This window comes from Lutra lutra, chromosome 12 (genome assembly GCF_902655055.1).
Source record: "Lutra lutra chromosome 12, mLutLut1.2, whole genome shotgun sequence".
Lineage (NCBI taxonomy): Eukaryota > Metazoa > Chordata > Mammalia > Carnivora > Mustelidae > Lutra > Lutra lutra.
In genome coordinates, this window is record NC_062289.1 from 64710960 (window position 1) to 64729686 (window position 18727).

The 18727-nt window shown below is 48.4% G+C and overlaps 1 protein-coding gene across 3 annotated transcripts in view; it reads left to right on the top strand.

Moving 5' to 3' along the window:
- The window catches only part of MED15 (mediator complex subunit 15), a 67309-nt gene that overhangs the window by 15273 nt on the left and 33309 nt on the right, over positions 1-18727 (top strand). For 2 of the 3 annotated variants that reach the window (XM_047696557.1, XM_047696558.1), the window contains one exon: positions 9196-9283. The exons of the other annotated variant lie outside the window; for it this stretch is intronic. In XM_047696557.1, coding sequence (XP_047552513.1) covers positions 9196-9283 — 88 coding nt within the window. The remainder of the gene's footprint in view (positions 1-9195; positions 9284-18727) is intronic. 3 annotated transcript variants of the gene reach the window in all.

Below are 18727 nucleotides of genomic sequence, written 5' to 3' on the forward strand. Positions count from 1 at the left end.
CCTTTGTTAACATACGGTGCTCACTGAGTATTTCTCTATGGCACACTTTTTATATGCATTTTGTCATTTAACTTTTAATTCTTATTTTATCAAAGTAATATATAGACACATAAAAGTCAAGTAGTGGTTTAAAAAAAAAAAAGCCTGGGTACCTGGGTGGCTCAGTTGGTTAGGCCTCCAGCTCTTGATTTTGGCTTAGGTCATGATCTCAGGGTCTTGAAATTGGCCTTATGTTGGGCTCTGTACCCAGTGGAGAATCTACTTGAGATTCTTTCTCTCCCTCTGGCCCTCCCCCAGTTCGTGTGCTTGCTCTCTCTCTTCTCTCTTTCTAAAATAAATAAATAAAATCTTCAAAAGCAAAGAAGAAAAAAACCCCCAAGAAACCGTGGTGGGTCTCCACTTGCCCAGTCCTCCCCTGTGACTCTGCTCTTTCTTCTGGCCTGTGCCTGTGATTCTGAGTAATGTGCACGTGCTACTGTCTTGGGTCATCACATTGTTGAGTTTCATGAATTATGTATTGACTTTCTCTGTAGCTCCCTCTACATAGCCATTATCTCTGCTGCTTCCTGTTCTACCGGTATTTTACCTCCTGGGTAAATCTGTAAGGAATACTTGTGTTTTATGCCTACCCAAATGTTACTCTACAGACGACCTTTGTGGCATGCTAGTACTGACAAGGTTTTTTGGTTTGTTGGTTGGTTGGTTTCTTTTCTCGAGAATAAAATGGCCTTCTTAAAAATGTGCCCAGTTTTCTGTGTACCTGTGGCTGACTTTTCCTGTACCTTCCAGGCATGTATTAGCTATCCCCTGTGCTGAGTGCTGCCAGGCTGCCTGTCAGCTCTGGCTCTTTCCCTGGGCCTCTCTGCTGGAGCTCTCAGGGCACAGGCCAGTGGCTGCATTAGTCTCTCAAGGTGCATGGCTCTGGGGCTAGGTTTCTTGTTTTCTGTATCCCATGGTGTCTTAATTTTGGTTCACTCCTTCATGCCACTAGCTTCTTGAAGAAGAACTCAGTTTCTGGAGACCATGTCCATTTGGGTGCATGGGGGCTTCTGGGTCGGAAATACTTCATCAAGGATTGAGGAGCGCGTCCCGCTGCTTTCTTGGTTCTGGTGCTGCTGCTGAGCAGGCCCAGCGCTTTTCCCAGTGAGCTGCGGGGTCGCTTGCCTCACTCCCAGAGCTCCTGTCCAGTGCTGCAGGGAAAGTTCCGGCGAATCAGGTCACAGGGAGCCGTGTTTCCTCTGCTCCCTGTGTTTCCTCTGCCCCCTGTGTCTGAAAGTTGACCCCTCGGTCTTTTTCTAATTTATCTTTTATCTCCTGTGTCCATCTGTTTTTTTTACTGGACTCTCTGGGAGATTTCTTTAGTTCTATCTCTGGCCTTTCGCTGCTGACATGCTTTTACTTCTGAGAACTCTTTCTTTGCTTTCTTTTTTTTTTCCTTTCTCTCTTTTTATTTTTGTAACCTTTCTGTTTTATATGCTCCTGTTCTTGTTAAATGGATGCAGTGTCTTATCCCTTTGGAAAATAAAGATCGTTTCTTGGCATTTTTTCATGTGGGGTCTTCATCTGCCATGGGAGGGTGTCTGGGAGCCCTTGGTTGGCAGCTCACTCTAAGAGAGGGGCATGGGGAAGATAGGTGGACACTCTGAACATGAGGGGCTTGTCCACTGCCAGCTTCCCCAGAGGCTCACGTAGCTTCAGTTTCTGGGTCTTTCCTCCAGAACATGGTCTTCCAAACACTGGGCTGTAGGGTAAAGGGTTGGGTGCCACACTGGAAGAGGCCACAGGTGGACAGAAGGGCAGGGGGGTGGCCCTCAGGAGTTAGTGTGGGTCTAGACACTCAGTGGCCACATAGTCTGCTTCTTTCGTTAGCCTCCTGTGCCTTCTCAGCTGGGTGGGTTGAGCCCCTCTAAGTCAAACGATTCTCCATTTAATGCTTTTCCAGAGAATAAATCTCTGGTGTCTGCTAGTGTGGAAATAGTTACCCAGCAGTGTGAAGTGGAGGAGGGGATGCCGGGAAGGCTTTCACCCAGGAATCTTTCCATTTACCCTTGGTCCCTGAGTGCCTGGCATGCCCCGTCCAGAGCCTTGTGAAGATCTAGGGCTATCACTAGATTGGCTCTCAGCCCTCCTTACTGTCACTTACTTAGGACTCTGCTTTCTTGGTTGGCTTGCCCTGTCCATCACCACTGGACCATCAGCGTTCCAGATTCTAAAATGCTGTTGTTGGACCCATCACTCCAGTCCTGCCTGGCTTTGTGAGTTTGTGTTAAAGAAAAACAAAATCTTCCCTTTTCTGTAGTTTTAGTGGGGTTTTGAGTTGCAGCAAAATAAGACGTGCAGGTTCAGTTCCTTATGCCAACCTGGAGGTTCATATCTCATTTAAATTTATTTTTAAATGAAATTATTGTAGGGAACATTTATTTAGACTGTGGCTTAGGCTAGCTTAATTTAAGTCAAAGCTGTGTTTCCTGCTCAGGGCCAGTGTAGTGATTTGCTTTCCTTCTGGTCTGTCTTCACTTCCTGGCCCTTCTCCTGGTGGCAGGCTCACAGGCTTCCTTGGCACTGGGGGAGAGCAGAAGCTTTGGGCTAGGCCTCAACCATGGCAATGCTTGGACACAGCTGGTGTTTAGAGAGGGCAGAACGGTTCTCTTTTGTGCTGGCCTGAGCTCTGCTTTACCAGATATGGCGTATTCCTAGGCTGTGCCACAAGTGCTGAGAGCTTACTCAAAAACATACGGGCCATTGCACAGGAATGGGGTGTGGGGGTGAGTGGTGGGTCCTGCCATGAGTACCTGACTGGGAAGCAAGGCCACCAGGACCTTGTCTCTCGGGACATGAGGGTGGGCTTGAGTTGCTGAGGGCCTGGGGTATCAGGGGCACTTTCTCCTTATCTCTTTGGTAGATGTTTGGTTAAAAATGTGGCAGGAATCTTTTTTAACTTGGCAAGGTCTTTTTCCCTCTATAGTATCTACTTTTGATTGTGTGCTCAGGAAAGCCTTCCTCAGCCCGGTATTATATAACTGTTCTCCTGTTGTTGTCTGGTACTTTTATGATTGGGGCTTTTACACACCCTGGGCGAAGTGTCACCCAGGCAAGCTGCGAGGTCCTGTCCCAGGTGGGTGAACAGACTCTTTGCACACACAGGTGCCACTTCATCTGGAAGTTTCTCTTGTAGGGTGGGGTGAGACAGAGCTGGCAAAACTCCTGCTCCATGAGAGGTCAGCTGGTTGATGAGTGTGTGATTCTCAAAAGAGGAGAGGCTTCTTCTGGGCAGAACAAAAACCTCACACAGATGAGTGGGCATCCTGTCCACCTAAGGCAGGAGGGTGAGTCTGTGACGCAGAGAGGAAAGAGCCTTCCTGGTTTAGACAGCAGCAGGAGACCAACCAGATGGCCTTGCTCGCCTGTGAATGCAAGCTCATGTTTAGCAATGGAAAAGGAGGTTGAACCTGGAGAAGGGGCGGTGTTGAGGTGGGTCGGGAGAGATGGGAAGGCCCCTGGGTGTGAACCCCGGCCCTTTGGAGTGGAGCACAAAGGGAGGTGGAGCACAAAGGGAGGTGGAGCACAAGTGGAGGGTCCGGCAGCTGGAGGGCAGGGAAGGTCGCTGGATGCTTCCCATCAGCATACCTGTGCACAGGCCTTTTCTAAGAAGTGTTTTGGCTGCTGGGCACCCTGAAGGCATGCTTCCACGGGGCTCAGCTTCAGGGGAACAGCAGCTCTGCCTGAGGGAGCCGCCTGCACTGCTGCTGTCATCTGCTAGGAAGGGGGCGACACCAGCGTCATTGAACATTGGAGGTATTTTGGGATGCAGTCTTACTGCGCAGTTAGTCAGACTGTGCTCTGATTTCTGTAACGCACCCTACTGCTTCCTATGTGCCAAGTGCCTGACGTCGTTAACTACTATAATCCTCAGACCAGCCCTATGCAGTGAGGACGGGCAGGGTGATACCTTATCAGAGTCACCAGCTAGGGGGTGGAGTGGTGAGGGGCAGGCTGGAGCATTAGCGGACTTGGAGCTTACACCCATGCATACCTTCCCGGGACACACAGTTTGCTAGTTCATTCATTCATTCATTCATTCATTCATTTATTTGACAGAGAGAGAGAGATCACAAGTAGATGGAGAGGCAGGCAGAGAGAGAGAGAGAGGGAAGCAGGCTTCCCGCCGAGCAGAGAGCCCGACGCGGGACTCGATCCCAGGACCCTGAGATCATGACCTGAGCCCAAGGCAGCGGCCCAACCCACTGAGCCACCCAGGCGCCCCCAGTTTGCTAGTTCTTTGGCTTTATCCTGCACAGATTCAGATTACAAAGACTAGGAACCAGCTCCAGGTGTTGAATTGAGGTTCCCAATCAGGGGATAGGGTAGAGGTGAGGCAGCAGAGCAGGCCAGATACTGGACAGGAGTGCTGCAGGCTGGACCCAGGCTAGTCTTGGCCTCACACCCTGGCCTCTCCTGTGTATCTCCCTTCGTCCTGGCCACAGCCCTTTCAGAGAGCTTCTTTATGAGGAACATGTGTGTGGGGGGTGGAGAGCCTCTCCCAAGACCCAGAGCTGGTGAGTGGCCAGGTCGGAATTTGAGTCTTGGTCTGTGTGAGGTCTGTGTGATTCCGGAGCCCAGGCCCTTCTTCCTTTGTCTGCTTCCTGCAGATCCAGTGCCCAGCACTTGGCCCACCCCAGCACATACCTTTCCCATCACCCTGGCCTCTGCTGCCTGGACAGACTCATTTGAGTCCCGGTTTCCCCTCTACCTGTCATGCTGATTCTTGGTTCTGCACATCAAAATGCATGGCATTACCACCCCTTGTGTTAAAAATAACCAGTTTTTGGTCTGGTGCTGATTACTGCTGTTGCATACCAGTCCCTGCTCTCAAGATGTTCGTAGGATGGCAGGTCCGACCGACCGGGAGCCGGCAGTTCCTGCAGGAGGTGCCATGGGTGTGGCCAGGGTGACCACAAGGTTACTGTGAGGCAGAAAGTTGGGTTCCTGGGTAGGAGCACGATTAGAGGGCCTAACAGGGGTGCAGTGGTTGGGCATCAGCATGCTTAGCAGCAGGACCCTGAAAGGGGGAGGGAGTGGGCTTCACGGCTGTCTGCCTTGCTGGTAAGGAGCAAGGCCCTTTAGGCAGGCAGGGACATAGCCTGGGCCACTTCCCACTCTCACTGTCCTGTGGCTTAGGGGACTGGCGGAGGTGGTGGAGGTGGAGACAGAGGCCCATGAGGAAGGACCACCACAGGTACAGTGAGAGATGGGGTGAGGGTTTGAACTTCAAGGAACAGAAGTCAGAATTGGGAAGTGAAGAGGGGCTTCACAGGTTTCCAGTGTGGGCAGTTGGTGGACATAGAGCTAAGGTTTCGGGGATTTTTTTTTTTTTTTGGTGTGTCACTGCCCTCTGGAAAGAAAGGGCCTCCTCCGACAGGGCCTGTGGAATGGGTCAGGTACTCCCTCCGAGACTCAGGTCTAAACCAGACACCAGTTGAACCCTGACCAGGCAGACCGGTGTAGCTGTGGCGACCAGGAAGAAGCTGGAGCTGGGGAGCTGGGGAGCCTGGCTTGAAGCAAGGGGCCACGTACTTTGAGCCATTGTCAGTCCTCCATCCATCTTAGCAGAGGGTTGGGCACGTCCAGGCAGAGGCCAGCAGACAGGCCCTCTGTTGTGGTGCTGGTGCCTTCCTGACAGCCTCAGGTTTGGGGACAACGGCCTTGGTATTGGTAGGATGTGGCAGGATAGCCCCAGTTAGGGTCCACCCTTGTGAGCTGACCCTGGTTTTGCTCCCTGACCTCCCCTGACTTGGCAGGCCCTTGTATTCCTGGCACTGATCTTAGGCTTGCTTGTGTGGGAAGAGTTCACTAGGACTTGCTGGTTCTTCTAAGTTGTTTCTCTGAGGCTGTGACCACCACTCTGTCTTTAGGGTTGTCTTTTCGTGTGCTAGTTTGCGTTCGTTTAGTGTCGGTTGCTGGAAGGGTTTTGTTTTCTGAGGCTGAGGAATGGCCATCAAGATCCAGCTCTTCCTGTAGGCATCCTGGGGACAGAGCGGCGGGGGGGGGCGGGGGGAGCGGCTGGTCCTGCATCTGTGCGGGGCCTGCCCTAAATGTGGGCTGGGACCCACGACAGGCTCATGCAGTAGGCATGTTGGTCCTTGGTGTGGAAGGAGGGAGGGACACCACCCTTAAGCACTGATGCAGGAAGCTCTTCTATGTGCAGTTAGAACCGGATAATGGATGGGCGCCTCTGACACGATGCTGAGCGGCTGAAAAGGAAAATGACAGAGCCTCCTTGGGGGAAGATGTGGGAATGGTCACAGGGAGCAGAGCTGCCTGGTTTCTTTTTTGCCTCATCTTCTGTTTCGTGGAACCTTACCTGCAGACTAGAAACAGGAGCAAAAACATTCTGTAAAATATGGTTTGCAGAACTGAAAACAGTGCTCAGGGTGCCTGTTCATTCTTAAGCCAACAAACATGCAGGGCCTCTTTGGGCAGGCGTTGTGTGCAGCAGTGGAAGGGACATGTGTGAGAAATGGGCACGGTGCTGTCTCGCAGAGCCCTGGTGCCTGGCCTAGGAGCGGCCTTCCTCCTTGGCTCCATAGCTGTGCAGCCCCTTCGCGGACGTTTATCCCAGATCTGTTTCCGCTTGCTCAGGTGTGTATTCTGCCTCGTCAGGATGGGCCCTATTCTGGCCTCCTGTCCTGACAATGTTCTTCAGGCTCTTTTTCAGTCACATAATAACCAGTGCCCCTGCTCTCTGTGGACCTGGATGGGAAAGGGCTCCTCCTCCAGCACACCCCCTGGCATCTGTGCCTTAGGGCCTCAAAGCTCTTAAGCTGGTGTCTGTGTCTTGTCTCTGGGGACTGTGCCAGGTGTCTTTGCTGCAGTCAAGGTTCACAGAGTTTGTGTGGGGCTTGTGAGTCTAAGGACTCCATCAAAGTGCCCAGCCAGCAGCTCAGGAAGGGCGACTTTTAGCCAGCCGGGAGCCTGCCTAAGCCATCGGGGATTGCTCGTCTTGGGCACAGAGCCCGTCTGCATAACTGAGTACTGTCTCAGAGCCCTCAGCCCTGTTCTCTGCCTTTTTGTGTTCACACCTGGGTCTGGCTCCACTTTCTACCCATGGCCTCTCCACTTGCCCTCAGCCAGCCTTCAGCATGTCCCACGGGCTAGCAGGTACCCTTTTGGCTGTGTCTGCTGCTTTCTCCTCCATTGGTCTGTAGCTCTGTGGCCCTCAGCCCTGGCAAGCCTCTGGGGCAGGGTTTGACTCGCACTGCTCTGGGAAGGTGGGTAAGGGAATAGGTATGGCCCTGGGAGACACAGGTGAGGCACACTTCTGAAAGCGGATTTGCTCTGTCACTTCTCTTGTCGGAGATGCTCCGTGACTTAGAGCCTGACCAAGTGACGACTCTCGATCTCTGTGTGTGGATGCCTGCCTTAACACTGGCTAGGTCCTCTGAGCCTGGCTGCCTCGCATCCCCACGAGTTGGATACCGCGTTGTCCTCCTCCATTGTTCCTTTTGCTCCGCTCTTGTGGCCCTGGTCACATTGCCCCTCGTGCGTGTGTCTGCTGCATCTTGGCTGCCTCACCAACAGGAACTTGTTGCTGCTTTGCCTCTGTGCAGCTTGAGGAAGCAGACGGGGGTAGAGACTATGCACTCATGTGTTTAATGAGTTATCCAGCAGTGTGGTGGGGCAGGGTCTTTTTATGTTTCTTTACACATTAATACAGATTTGTCCAAGTGATCCTTTCTTTAAGGATCACAAACATAACCATGCAACCCCATATGCACACTGCTGAGTATCCTGGGCTTGGTGGGTTGGTTGGTTTGCTTGTTGGTTTGTTAGAGTAGTCCGAAGGCTGTCTAGCGCCAGCTGGACTAGGCTTGTCTGATCCTCTTGGGGTGAGGCAACAGAGCCCTGACATGCTCGTTGGTTCATTCGTTCGTCAGCACGCCCAGCTCTGCAAAGAAGGGAGGATGCAGATGGGCCAGGCCCTGAGACCCAAGCCTAACATGCCCCTTCCTTTCTAACAGACGCACACATGTTCTTAGCTCTGTGTGTGTTCAGCAGGGTGTGTGCTGCCGTTCCCGGGGAGCTCAAGCTCAGCTGCTGTGCATGGCTGCCTCCCAGTAGAGCATCAGCTGGCAGACAGCCGTGATAGCCTTCTGTCTCTGATTGGACAGGTTTTGGCAAATGTGTGTGTGTTTGGTTTTTAAGATTTTATTTATTTATTTATTTAGAATGTGAGTGGGGGAGGAGCGGAGGGAGAGGGAGAGCATCTCAAGCATACTCCGCACAGAGGGTGGAGCCTGACCTCAAAACCCTGAGGCCATGACCCAAGCCAAAAATCAAGGGTCAGACTGTAACTGACTGAGTCACCCACGTGCCTGTTGGCCGATGTGTTTTTAAGTCGTTCCCAGGTTTGTGAGGTTTATCTCCTTGGTCCCACTTGGAGAACCTACACGTCCCACATATGGACCTTTACTATGGGGCACCTGGGGGGCTCAGTTGGTTAAGCATCTGCCTTTGGCTCAGGTCATGATCCCCGGTCCTGGGATCCAGTCCTGAATGGGTCTCCCTGCTTAGCAGGGAGCCTGCTTCTCCCTCTGCCTTCCGCTCCCTCACTTGTGTGCGCATTCTCTCTCTCCCTCTCTCTCTGTAACAAATAAATAAGTAAAATCTTTGAAAAAAAAGAAGAAAAAGGACCTTTGGCTTGGGAGGGACTATGAGTTGACATTGCATGGCCCCTTCGTTTTACAGAGGAGGAGACTGGAGCTGGTGTCCCACTGTTCTTAATGCCAGCCTTGGGTGGTAGTGGGGACACCCAAACCATTGAGAGGGTAGGAAATAGAAGGTGCTGGCTGCTCAGCTATCTGCGCACACCTGATTTTGTGCTGGTTGGGAGCAACTCCTAGGGCCTAGTTCCTCTCATCCTTCCTGCCAGGGATAACTGCTTTGCTTTGTGGTGTCTGCCTTTCCTGTTTCTTCCTTCTCATGGCTCTTCCCCCTTACCTTGCTCAGCCCACCTTTTATTGCTCTGCTGAGAGTCCCTCCTTATATGCCTCTCCTGGACCTTAGCAAGGCTGCTGTGCTGAGGGACAGCGTCTCTTCTCCCCAGGGGCAGCTGCTGAGCAGGGCCTGCTGGCCAGGAACCCTACAGGAGCAGGCTAACAGGTATGTGTGAACATCTCTCTTTATTCTGTATTACAGTGAGGATGCCATGAGAAAAGCTGGTGTGGCCCACAGTAAATCCAGCAAGGATATGGAGAGCCATGTGTTCCTGAAGGCCAAGACCCGGGTAAGGCCCTGGTGGGTGGAGCCCCGGGCAGAAAGCTCAGGGGCTCAGGAAGGGGAGGGTGCAAGGCAGGCTCTGGAAGCTCTCTCCCTGCGGAGTGAGGGCGGGGGTGGCCACTCACTGACTGACCTTGGCACTGTGGGCTTTATCTGCAGCATGCTGTGGGTCTTCCCACGGGTCCATGGTACAGTTATAGGGAGGGTACTCTGGGGGACATGCAGGATGCAGGCCCAGCCTTGACCACAACACTGTTGCCAACACCCTCCATTCATGGTCAGCTCCCAGGAATCTTGTAGGATGCTCATGGAGGTCCCAGCTGCTCCTCTGAATAAGAGTGCTCCCCACGGGATCTTCACTAAAGGCCCGCAGGGCCCTGACATGCAGGCCCAAAGGTGTTCCTGTCGTGTTTTGTTAAGTGCTAAAGGCGAAGCTTATGGGTGTTGAGGCCTTGAGCCTAGGAGTGTCACAGGTGGAGTAGTAGGGAAGGATTTCCGCCTTGTGAGCTCTCATCCTGGGCGGGGTGCCATGGGCTTCACATGACCACCTCCTTTCATTGGAGTGTTCTCCTCAGGGCAGAGCTGTTTTAGTAGAAGTGGAGCAGAATGGGCACAAGGAAGCCAACGGCTTGTGTAGGGTTACCCAGCCTGTGCATGGGGGTGTGTGGCTGATGACCGGGGCTTTTCCTCTTCACGGCACCCGCCCTGCTTCCCTCACACATCCTGACGGTGCAGGCTCTGGCTGCACTGGGTCTGCCCTAAGCACTATGTGCCTGAGTGTGGTGTTGGGAGTTCTAGGACATCCTTGCATGTCAGGAATTCAAAGCAGATCCTATTTATGGCCCTTGAGGGGATACTGGTTTGGATAAACCCAACTGTCAAGACATAGAGGTCAATTCAGGAAATTAGGGCATGGTCTGAGTGTTTAGATGAGGTGGACATTTTTCAAAATGGAAATAACAGAGTCACCAGCTGGAGAAAGCAGTTTCCAGAAGAGAAACTACCTGCATGATCTGGTCTTAGAGGTTAGAGCACACAGGTGTGTGTTTGTGACCACATGGAAGTATAAGAAAGAGCTCTGAGCACTGAGGTGTGGGGGGTCTGCACTCTGGGTATATATGATAAACATCTTCCTTTGTTTTAATAACTTTATTGAGACCTATTTCATATACTGCACAAACCGCCCACTCCCCATTTTCCCGGCCGTAGGCCACCACTTCCTGCTTTCTGTTGCTATGGATTTGCCTTTTCTGAACTTTTCATATAAATGCAGTCATACAGAAAATGATGTTGTGACTGGCTTCTTTCACTTGGGATAGTATTTTCAAGTTTCATCCATGGACCGTTTTGTTGCATATAGTTTATTCCATTTTACTGCTGAATAATATTCTGTTGTACGGATATACTGTCTTATTTATCTGTTCATCAGTTGATGGTTGTTTGGGTTGCTTCCGCTTTTTGGCTCTTATCAGTAATGCTGCTGTGAGGTCGCCTGGTGGCTCAGTGGGTTAAATGTCTGCCTTCAGCTCAGGTCATGATCCCAGGGTCCTTGGATGGGATCTAGTCCCATGTTGGGCTCCCTGCTCAGCAAGGAGTCTGGTTCTCCTTCTCCCTCTGCCCCTCCCCCTGCTCATACACACACACACTCTCTGTCTCTCAAATAAGTAAGTAAATAAATAAATAAAGACAGTGCTGCTGTGAACATTTGTGTACAAGGGGCACATGGCTGGCTCAGTCATAGCAGCGTGCGACTCTTGATCTCAGGGTTGTGAGTTTGAGCGCCACGCTGGGCATAGGATTACATAAAATATTTTTTTTTTAAAAAAGCAAAACAAAACCAACAACATGTATAGAAGCTTTGCTCTGGACCTAACATTTTCATTTCTCTTGGGTAGATACCTAGGAGTGGAGTTGTTGAATCCTATGGTAGCAGAACACTGCCATACTGTTTTGAAAGCAGCTGTATCAGTTTACACTCCCACAAACAGGGCATGAGATTCCAGTTTCTCCATGTCCTTACCGATATTTGTTATTGTTTGTCTTTCTTACTTTAGCCATCAAAGTGAGTGTGGAGTAGTATTTCACAAAAATTATGGTTTTGCTTTGCATTTCCCTGGCGACTAATGATACTGAGGATCTCCATGTACTTGCTGGTCACTTACACATTTGCTTTGGAGAAATGTTTATTCAGATCCTTTGCCCATTTTAAAATTGAGCCTTTTTTTTTTTTTTTTAATTGACCATAAGGGTTTTTAACGTGTTTTGGATATAAGTCTCCTATTAGGTAATGAATTTGCTATGTGGGGGGGAGGGATGGGATGTTACCACTGGTTTTGTTTGTATTTGCTTAGAATTAAAAGGACTTTGATGAGGGCTTATTTCAGCTTTTGAAATGCAAAACTTGTTGGTTTGGCATTGTTATCTATTGTTTGATGAGGAACTACCCTAAAACTTAATGACTTGAAGCAATAAATTATTTCTCCTGATTCTGTGGGTCAGCAGCTGGGGCAATGGGAGCTGCCTGGCTGACCCTTCTGCTTGTCTCTGTGCGAGCTCCCATGCAGCTATATTCAGCATGCAGCTGGGCTGACCTGGAAGGTCCGTAAAGGCTTCCCTCCTGTATCTGCACATCAGTTTTCCCGACGTGGCCTCCATGTGGTGTCTCCGGCAGTAAAGTGTGCACTTCCTTATTACTGTATGGCAGCTGGCTTCTGAAGAGGAGGGAGCAGAAGCTACCAGTCCTCCGAAGTCCTAGACCATCACTCCAATACAGCAGGTCCTAAGGGCAGTGGGAATTGCCACCTTTTTTTTTTTTTTTTAAAGATTCTATTTTTAAGCAATCTCTACATCTAGTGCAGGACTCGAACCTACTGCCCTGAGATCCAGAGTCACACACTTCCCCGACTAAGCCAGGCGCCCCTCACCTCTTTCTTTTGATGTGAGCCGTGGGGTGTTTGTACAGAGAGGCCAGTGATTGTTGGCGGCCCTCTTGGAGATTGGCTGTCATAGACCCTCTCCTATCATCTGGGGTGCCTTCCATCCCAAAGAGATCATCGAGCAGCACAACAGTTCCCTAACCATCTCAGCCTTTGCCTCGCTGTAGCCCTCACTCTGAACCCTAATGACGGCATTCCCATTTCCTTTGATCAAGCTGGTTCTAAATCCCTAACTCCGAAGAAGAGAGGCCCCAACTATTTGGAAGAGAAGTATTTTTAACAGGTGTTGGAAATTTCCTGTCTTTTTTTTTTTTTTTAAAGATTTTTTATTTATTTATCAGAGAGAGAGGGAGAGAGAGCAAGCACAGGCAGACAGAATGGCAGGCAGAGGCAGAGGGAGAAGCAGGCTCCCCGCCGAGCAAGGAGCCCGATGTGGGACTCGATCCCAGGACGCTGGGATCATGACCTGAGCCGAAGGCAGCTGCCCAACCAACCGAGCCACCCAGGCGTCCCCGTCTTTTTTTTTTTAAACAGAGACAGACCTACTGCTTGGGCACTCGCATTGTCTGATTGTCTGCTGCCTAGCTTTTTACCGCTAGGCTCCTCGTAGAGCTGGGTGCCAGTCAGTGCAGTGAGGCCCTTCTGTGAGGACTGGTCGGACGGCAGCCCAGGTACTCTTATTGGCCTGCCCTTCCCATCTGAGACTCCATCAGAACAGCTGTGAAAGAATTGAAGAGGTGGGACCGTAGAGCAGGGAGAAGGACAGGGAAGAGTAATTTCTCTGTTTCTGGATTCTAGGAGGGGCTGGGAGGTGTAAGAGGCCGCAGGGAGGGGGCTGACCTTCCTGGGGAATCCTGGCAAGCTGGCAGGTCCAGAGGTGTCCATCCTGAAGGAAACTGGGGTGCTAATGGATACCTCAGGCTGCCTAGTGTATACCCCAAGGCCCTGTTCTGTATGCTTCATGTGTGAGCTCCTGTGATCCCACATCAGCTCTGTGAAGCAAATATGGTACCACTGTCCCCAATTTCAGAGAAGGAGGCTCTGGCATACAGAGACTAGTTAACTTAACCAGGAGGTCACAGATCTGGGTGAAGGTAGAGCCGGGAATGGAACCCAGATGGTCTGGTGTCACCACACTCAACCACTTCTTTTACTCCCTCTCATCTCTCAAAGCATAAGATACCCAAACAGCCACTTTAATTCCTTAACACCTTTAATTCCTACAGATGGGACTACTCCCTGCCTAAGGGAGGCTGATGGAAGCAAAAATAATTGTGCCTGGGAATGGTGGGTTGTTGTGAGTGACATCTCCACAAAAACTTGAACCAGCCTCTGAAGGTTCGGGAAGATGTGGCATCCCCTGGATGAGAGCACAGTCATGGGTCCTGGAAGCTCTGGCGGTGCCTACAATGGTAGTGTGTAGTGATGCTTACTAAAGCTGGGTGCGTTTCTGAACATTTGCTCATTACTTGTTTTTACATTAAGCCTGTAAGTTAAACACTCATCTACTCTTTTGCATTTCATATAGTGTTATGCCAGAGTAAACCATTACTGGTTTACGGTGTGGAAAGGACCGGCATAGAACTAAACCCCGACTTGGGAAGCCAGAGTGAAACATGGGAACCAGGGAGGCTGTGAGGATCAGAAGTAGGAAGCCATCTTAGGATCTATCAAAGAGGAGGGCCTGAGCTGAACAGCCAGCCCCTAGAATAAATAAGGACAAGCACAGGGTAGGAAATAGGATCAGGCACAGCCGTGCGTCCAGCAAGGGAAGAGGAGGATGTATATCTGATGAAAGGAGGTGTTTTCCTTCCTTCATCCCTTTTAAGGGACCTCACAAGCCTGGAGTCTGGCTTTGACTGAATTTGAACATACCTTCTACTATCCCTGTTTAATTAAGAACAGCTATTGGACCACCCAAGAATTCAGGCATTAGAAGCCCTGCATCTTAGAGCTGAGAAAAGCACAACTTGTGTGCACTAAAAAATGTGAACACATGAAAAGACTGGCATTTTCTTTCCTTTTTTCTTTTAAAGTAAGCCTGATCTTACAACCCTGAGGTCAAGAGTCACTCTACCAACTGAGGTAGCCAGTGCCTCAGGACTAGTATTTTCTTAACAGTTGCTAAGATCTGCTAGGAAAGCCTGGCTTGGTGTAGCTGGTTCATGAGGAAGGTCCAGTTGGCATTGCTCCTTCCCTCCGTTCTATCTAAATGTGTGACAGTCAGGACTCCTGCATCATCCTTAGTAAACCATACTCTTTCCGCAGTTCGCTGTCCGTTCATTGCTTGGTTTTCACCAGCCGTGTTTGCTGAAGCATGTATTGAGGCTGAGAGAAGTACACACTTTGGCTAGCCCTTGTTACATTTTCTCCTGTTTACCGGTGAAGAAACAGACGTAGGGCATGTCACTGGTAGCATGGGGAGCTAGCTAGCTTGTTTACTTGCTCTTTTTTCCTGTTATTTTTATTTTTACTTATTTTTCGTTTTGGGTTTTTTGTTGTTGTTTTTTTTTTTTTTTTTTTTTTAATTTTAAGTAGCCTGCATGCCCAGTGTCTGGCTTGAACTTGTGATCCTGAGATCAGGAGTCACATGTTCTACCAACAGCCAGACAGTTGCCCCTCTGTCTTATTTTTATAAATGTAAGCTGGGTAAGGAGACCACTGGCATTTGTTTTATTACTCATTTTTTGTATGTCTAAAATACTTCAGAATATATAAGAATAAAATGTTAAAATACATGACTTCCAATCCAATACTTAATGAAGGCCCTCTGTTGCCAAGAACACTGGCTTTGGAGTACCTGCTCTAGGATTTGATACATTTTTCAACATGTGAGGAAAACTTTCAAACAGACTTTGTAGAAACTAACAAACTGATCTTGAGGAAATTCAAGGGACCCAGAATACTCAAAACAATTTTGGAAAAGAAAATAGTCTGAAGACTCCTACTTGTGAATTTTTTTTCTTTTTTTTTTCTACTTTTGAATTTTTAAATGTCCTGCAAAGCTACAGTAATCAAAACCATGTCAAACTAGCATAAGGATGAACATACAAATCAGTGGAGTAGAATTGAGAATCTACAAATAAACCTTTGTGTTTATGGTTAATAGATTTTTTTTTTTAAGATTTTATTTATTTATTTGACAGAGAGATCACAAGCAGGCAGAGAGAGAGGAGGAAGCAGACTCCCCGCCAAGCAGAGAGCCCGATGTGGGGCTCGATCCCAGGACTCTGAGATCATGACCTGAGCTGAAGGCAGCAGCTTAACCCACGGAGCCACCCAGGCGCCCCTGGTTAATAGATTTTTTTAATGTGGGTGCTGAAAGAGTTCAGTGGGGAAAAACAGTCTTTACAACAAATGGTGCTATGAAAACTGGATTACCATATATAAAATACTGAGGTTGGATCCCATCTTCACACCATATACAAAAATTAACTCAGAATGGATGGAAGGCCTAAGCTGAAGAGGTAAAACTATAAAGCTCTTAGAAAAAGTTGTAGGCATAAATCTTTGGTGACCTTGGATTAGGCAACAGTTTCTGACATATGACACCAAAAGAACAACCAGCAAAAGAAAACCTAGGTTAGTTTGACCCATCAAAATTAAAAACTATTAAAAAAAATTAAAGACTATTGTGCGTCAAAGGACATCAAGAGAGTGAAAAGACAACCCATGGAATGGGAGAAAATATTTGCAGATCATTTATCTGTTAAGGAACTGGTATTCAGCATACATAAAGAAGTTCTCCAACTCAACAATAACAACAAAAAGCCTAATTCAAAAAAAAGCATGAAGGACTCTATCAGATGTATCTTCAAAGAAGACATACAAATGGCCAAGAAGTACATGAAAAGCTGCTCAGCATCAAAAGTCATTAGGGTAATGCCAGTCAAAACCACAGTGAGACACCACTTCACACTCATGATGCCTGAAGACCTTGGAACCTCCTACGTTGTTGCAAGGAATATAAAATGGTGCAGTCGCTGTGGAAAACAGTGTGATGATTCCTCAAAAAATTAAACAGCTACCAAATGTCCTCAAAAACTCGCCCACAGATATTCATAGCTTCATTCATAATAGCCAAAAAGTGGAAATAACCCAAATGTTTATAAGCTGATGAATGGATAAACAGAAGGAGGTATATCCATACAATGGAATGTGATTTGGCCCTATAAAGGAATAAAATACTAATACATGCTATAACATGGATGAATCTTGAAAACATCATACTGAGTGTAATAAAATAGTCATAATGGTCCATATAATGCAACATGATTGCATTTGTGTAAAATGCTCCGAATAGGCAAATCTATAGGGACAGTGTATTAGTTTCCTATAGCTGCTATAACTAATTACCAGAATTTGGAGGCTCTAGTGTCTGGGCTCATGGCTTTGGCCTCTGGGCCTGAAGCTCTGCCCTTGTAGTCATCTTTCCTTTTCTTGAGGAGTAATGCATGTTTGCAGAGTCACTTTATCAGCCTGTTTCCTGCCTATAGCATTTTGGGAATCTGACACCCTTCTTTGATTTTATCCAGTCTCTCTCCTTTTCAGGCCAATCAGTCAGTGTTTCTGCTGATGTAATACTCACAAGCCTTTGTGGGTCTCCCATGCATGTGATGGGATCCATGCCATTGACAGGGGGTTTCTCCACCGATCTTTCCTATATGATTTCATCCCTGCCTTTGGCTTCTGTGAGATGATTCCCAATTGAGGGGTTTGTGAATTCTGTGTCTACTCTCTTTGGCACTAGTAAAATTTACGTCCGGCCACACCTTGGCCTTTTCTCCAGGAGCACATCTTCATAACAGTGAATCTCCTCAGTTTAGCTTGATTTTTTTCCCCCCAATTAGGATAGCCTAGGAGTTTCCCAAACCCATCAAGTGCAGGTTCCTTTTTGCTTATTAGTTCTTCCCTCAGTTTCTCTGTCTGGTCTCACATTTTACTCTGAGCAGCAAGAAGCCAGGCCATACTTTCAACATTTTGCTTGGAAGTCTACTCCCCCAGCTCTCCAAATTCATTGCTTTCAAGGTCAGTTTCTGCCTTCCATACAACTAGGATACAATTCAGCCAAACTTCTGCCACTAGATAATGAAGCTTCTTTCTGCTTCACTTCCAATGACATGTTCCTCATTTCCTCTGAGCCCTCCCCAGAAACACCTGTAACATTCATCTTTCCACCAGCGTTCTGGTTTTGATGATACACATGTGTTCTCAGAGATGATATGGGGTTTTCTCTGCCAGGTTCCTCAGTAACCTGTGAATCCTAGGTAGCAGAGTCTTTGGCATGCATGTTTCTACCAACAGTGCCCCCTGTTGCCTGACTTCCTCCTTTCCACCCCTTAATTCTTGTGAACTAGGTGTTAGATGGAAAGAGCCCAGGGTTGCTGTGGTGTCATGAGCAAGAATATGTCTGAGGTGGTGCCCTGTATTCATAGTTTGCCGCCACACCACAGTTGGCCGGGAGTTCAGAGAGTGACAGCCTGACTCCTCTCCTAAAAAGTTCCCCCATGCACTTCTCATCTGATGATTCCACCATTTAATTGGGTGTCGCAAAATGGTAAATGTCCTTAGTTCTGTGTTTCCTTACACTTTTATTAGAAGGAATTTTTCTGCAAAGAAGGGTTTTCTTTCATCAACCAAGACTCCTTGGTTGCTTGAAACAGCCTCTTCTGGATGACCAGGAATGCTTTCCTGTCCATTGTCCCTTTGTAGCTCAAGGACTTGCTATCCTTGGTTACCTCCAGGGGCGATCAGTAGAGCTTGGGAGTGAGGTTGGGTCTGTTCTGTGAGTATTATGAGCTAGGGGCTTTCCATCATGTGTGTTTCAGTCCATTGCAGTGGTTCATTTCGATGCTTCAATGGTCCTTTCCTCACCCAGGGGCAGCCCCCAAGCACCCCCTGCCCTCTTAGGGCCCCTTATCATGACTCCTTTCATCTTTTGCAGCTTACTTGCGTCTTGGTCCCGGAATGGGCCGTTCCTCTATGGAGCCCTGGTTCCTTTTTGAGGGTGAAATGGTATTTTGAGCATGCGGTGTGGGCACTGGTGCTAATGGCTTCTGCACCTTTTTGTGAACAGAGCTAAGAAGTGATATGTTTTGGTGGCAAGAAGCAACAACTTCAAAAACCCCATAATTTCACACTGATATTTCCTGTTCCAATTTAACCTTAAAGGGTTTTACTTTCGTTTTAAACGTGTATCTTTTCTCTTAATGTGAATATCTTTGCTTCTAATACCATTAGCATAATTACTTGTTCTACTCTAAAATACTTTTGGGGGACGCCTGGCTGACCTCAGTCAGAGGAGCATGCAGCTCTTGATCTCGGGGTTGTGAGTTCAAGCCCCACAATGGCTGTAGAGATTACTAAAAACTGTAGATAAACTTAAAAACATAAAATACTTTTGAAATGAACAGACTAATATTACCACTAATACTGGTAACAAATAATAACAAAATGTGGAATGAAGGATTTCTTTGCAGCTCTGTTAGTCCGTAAAGTGTATCCCTTCCACTAAG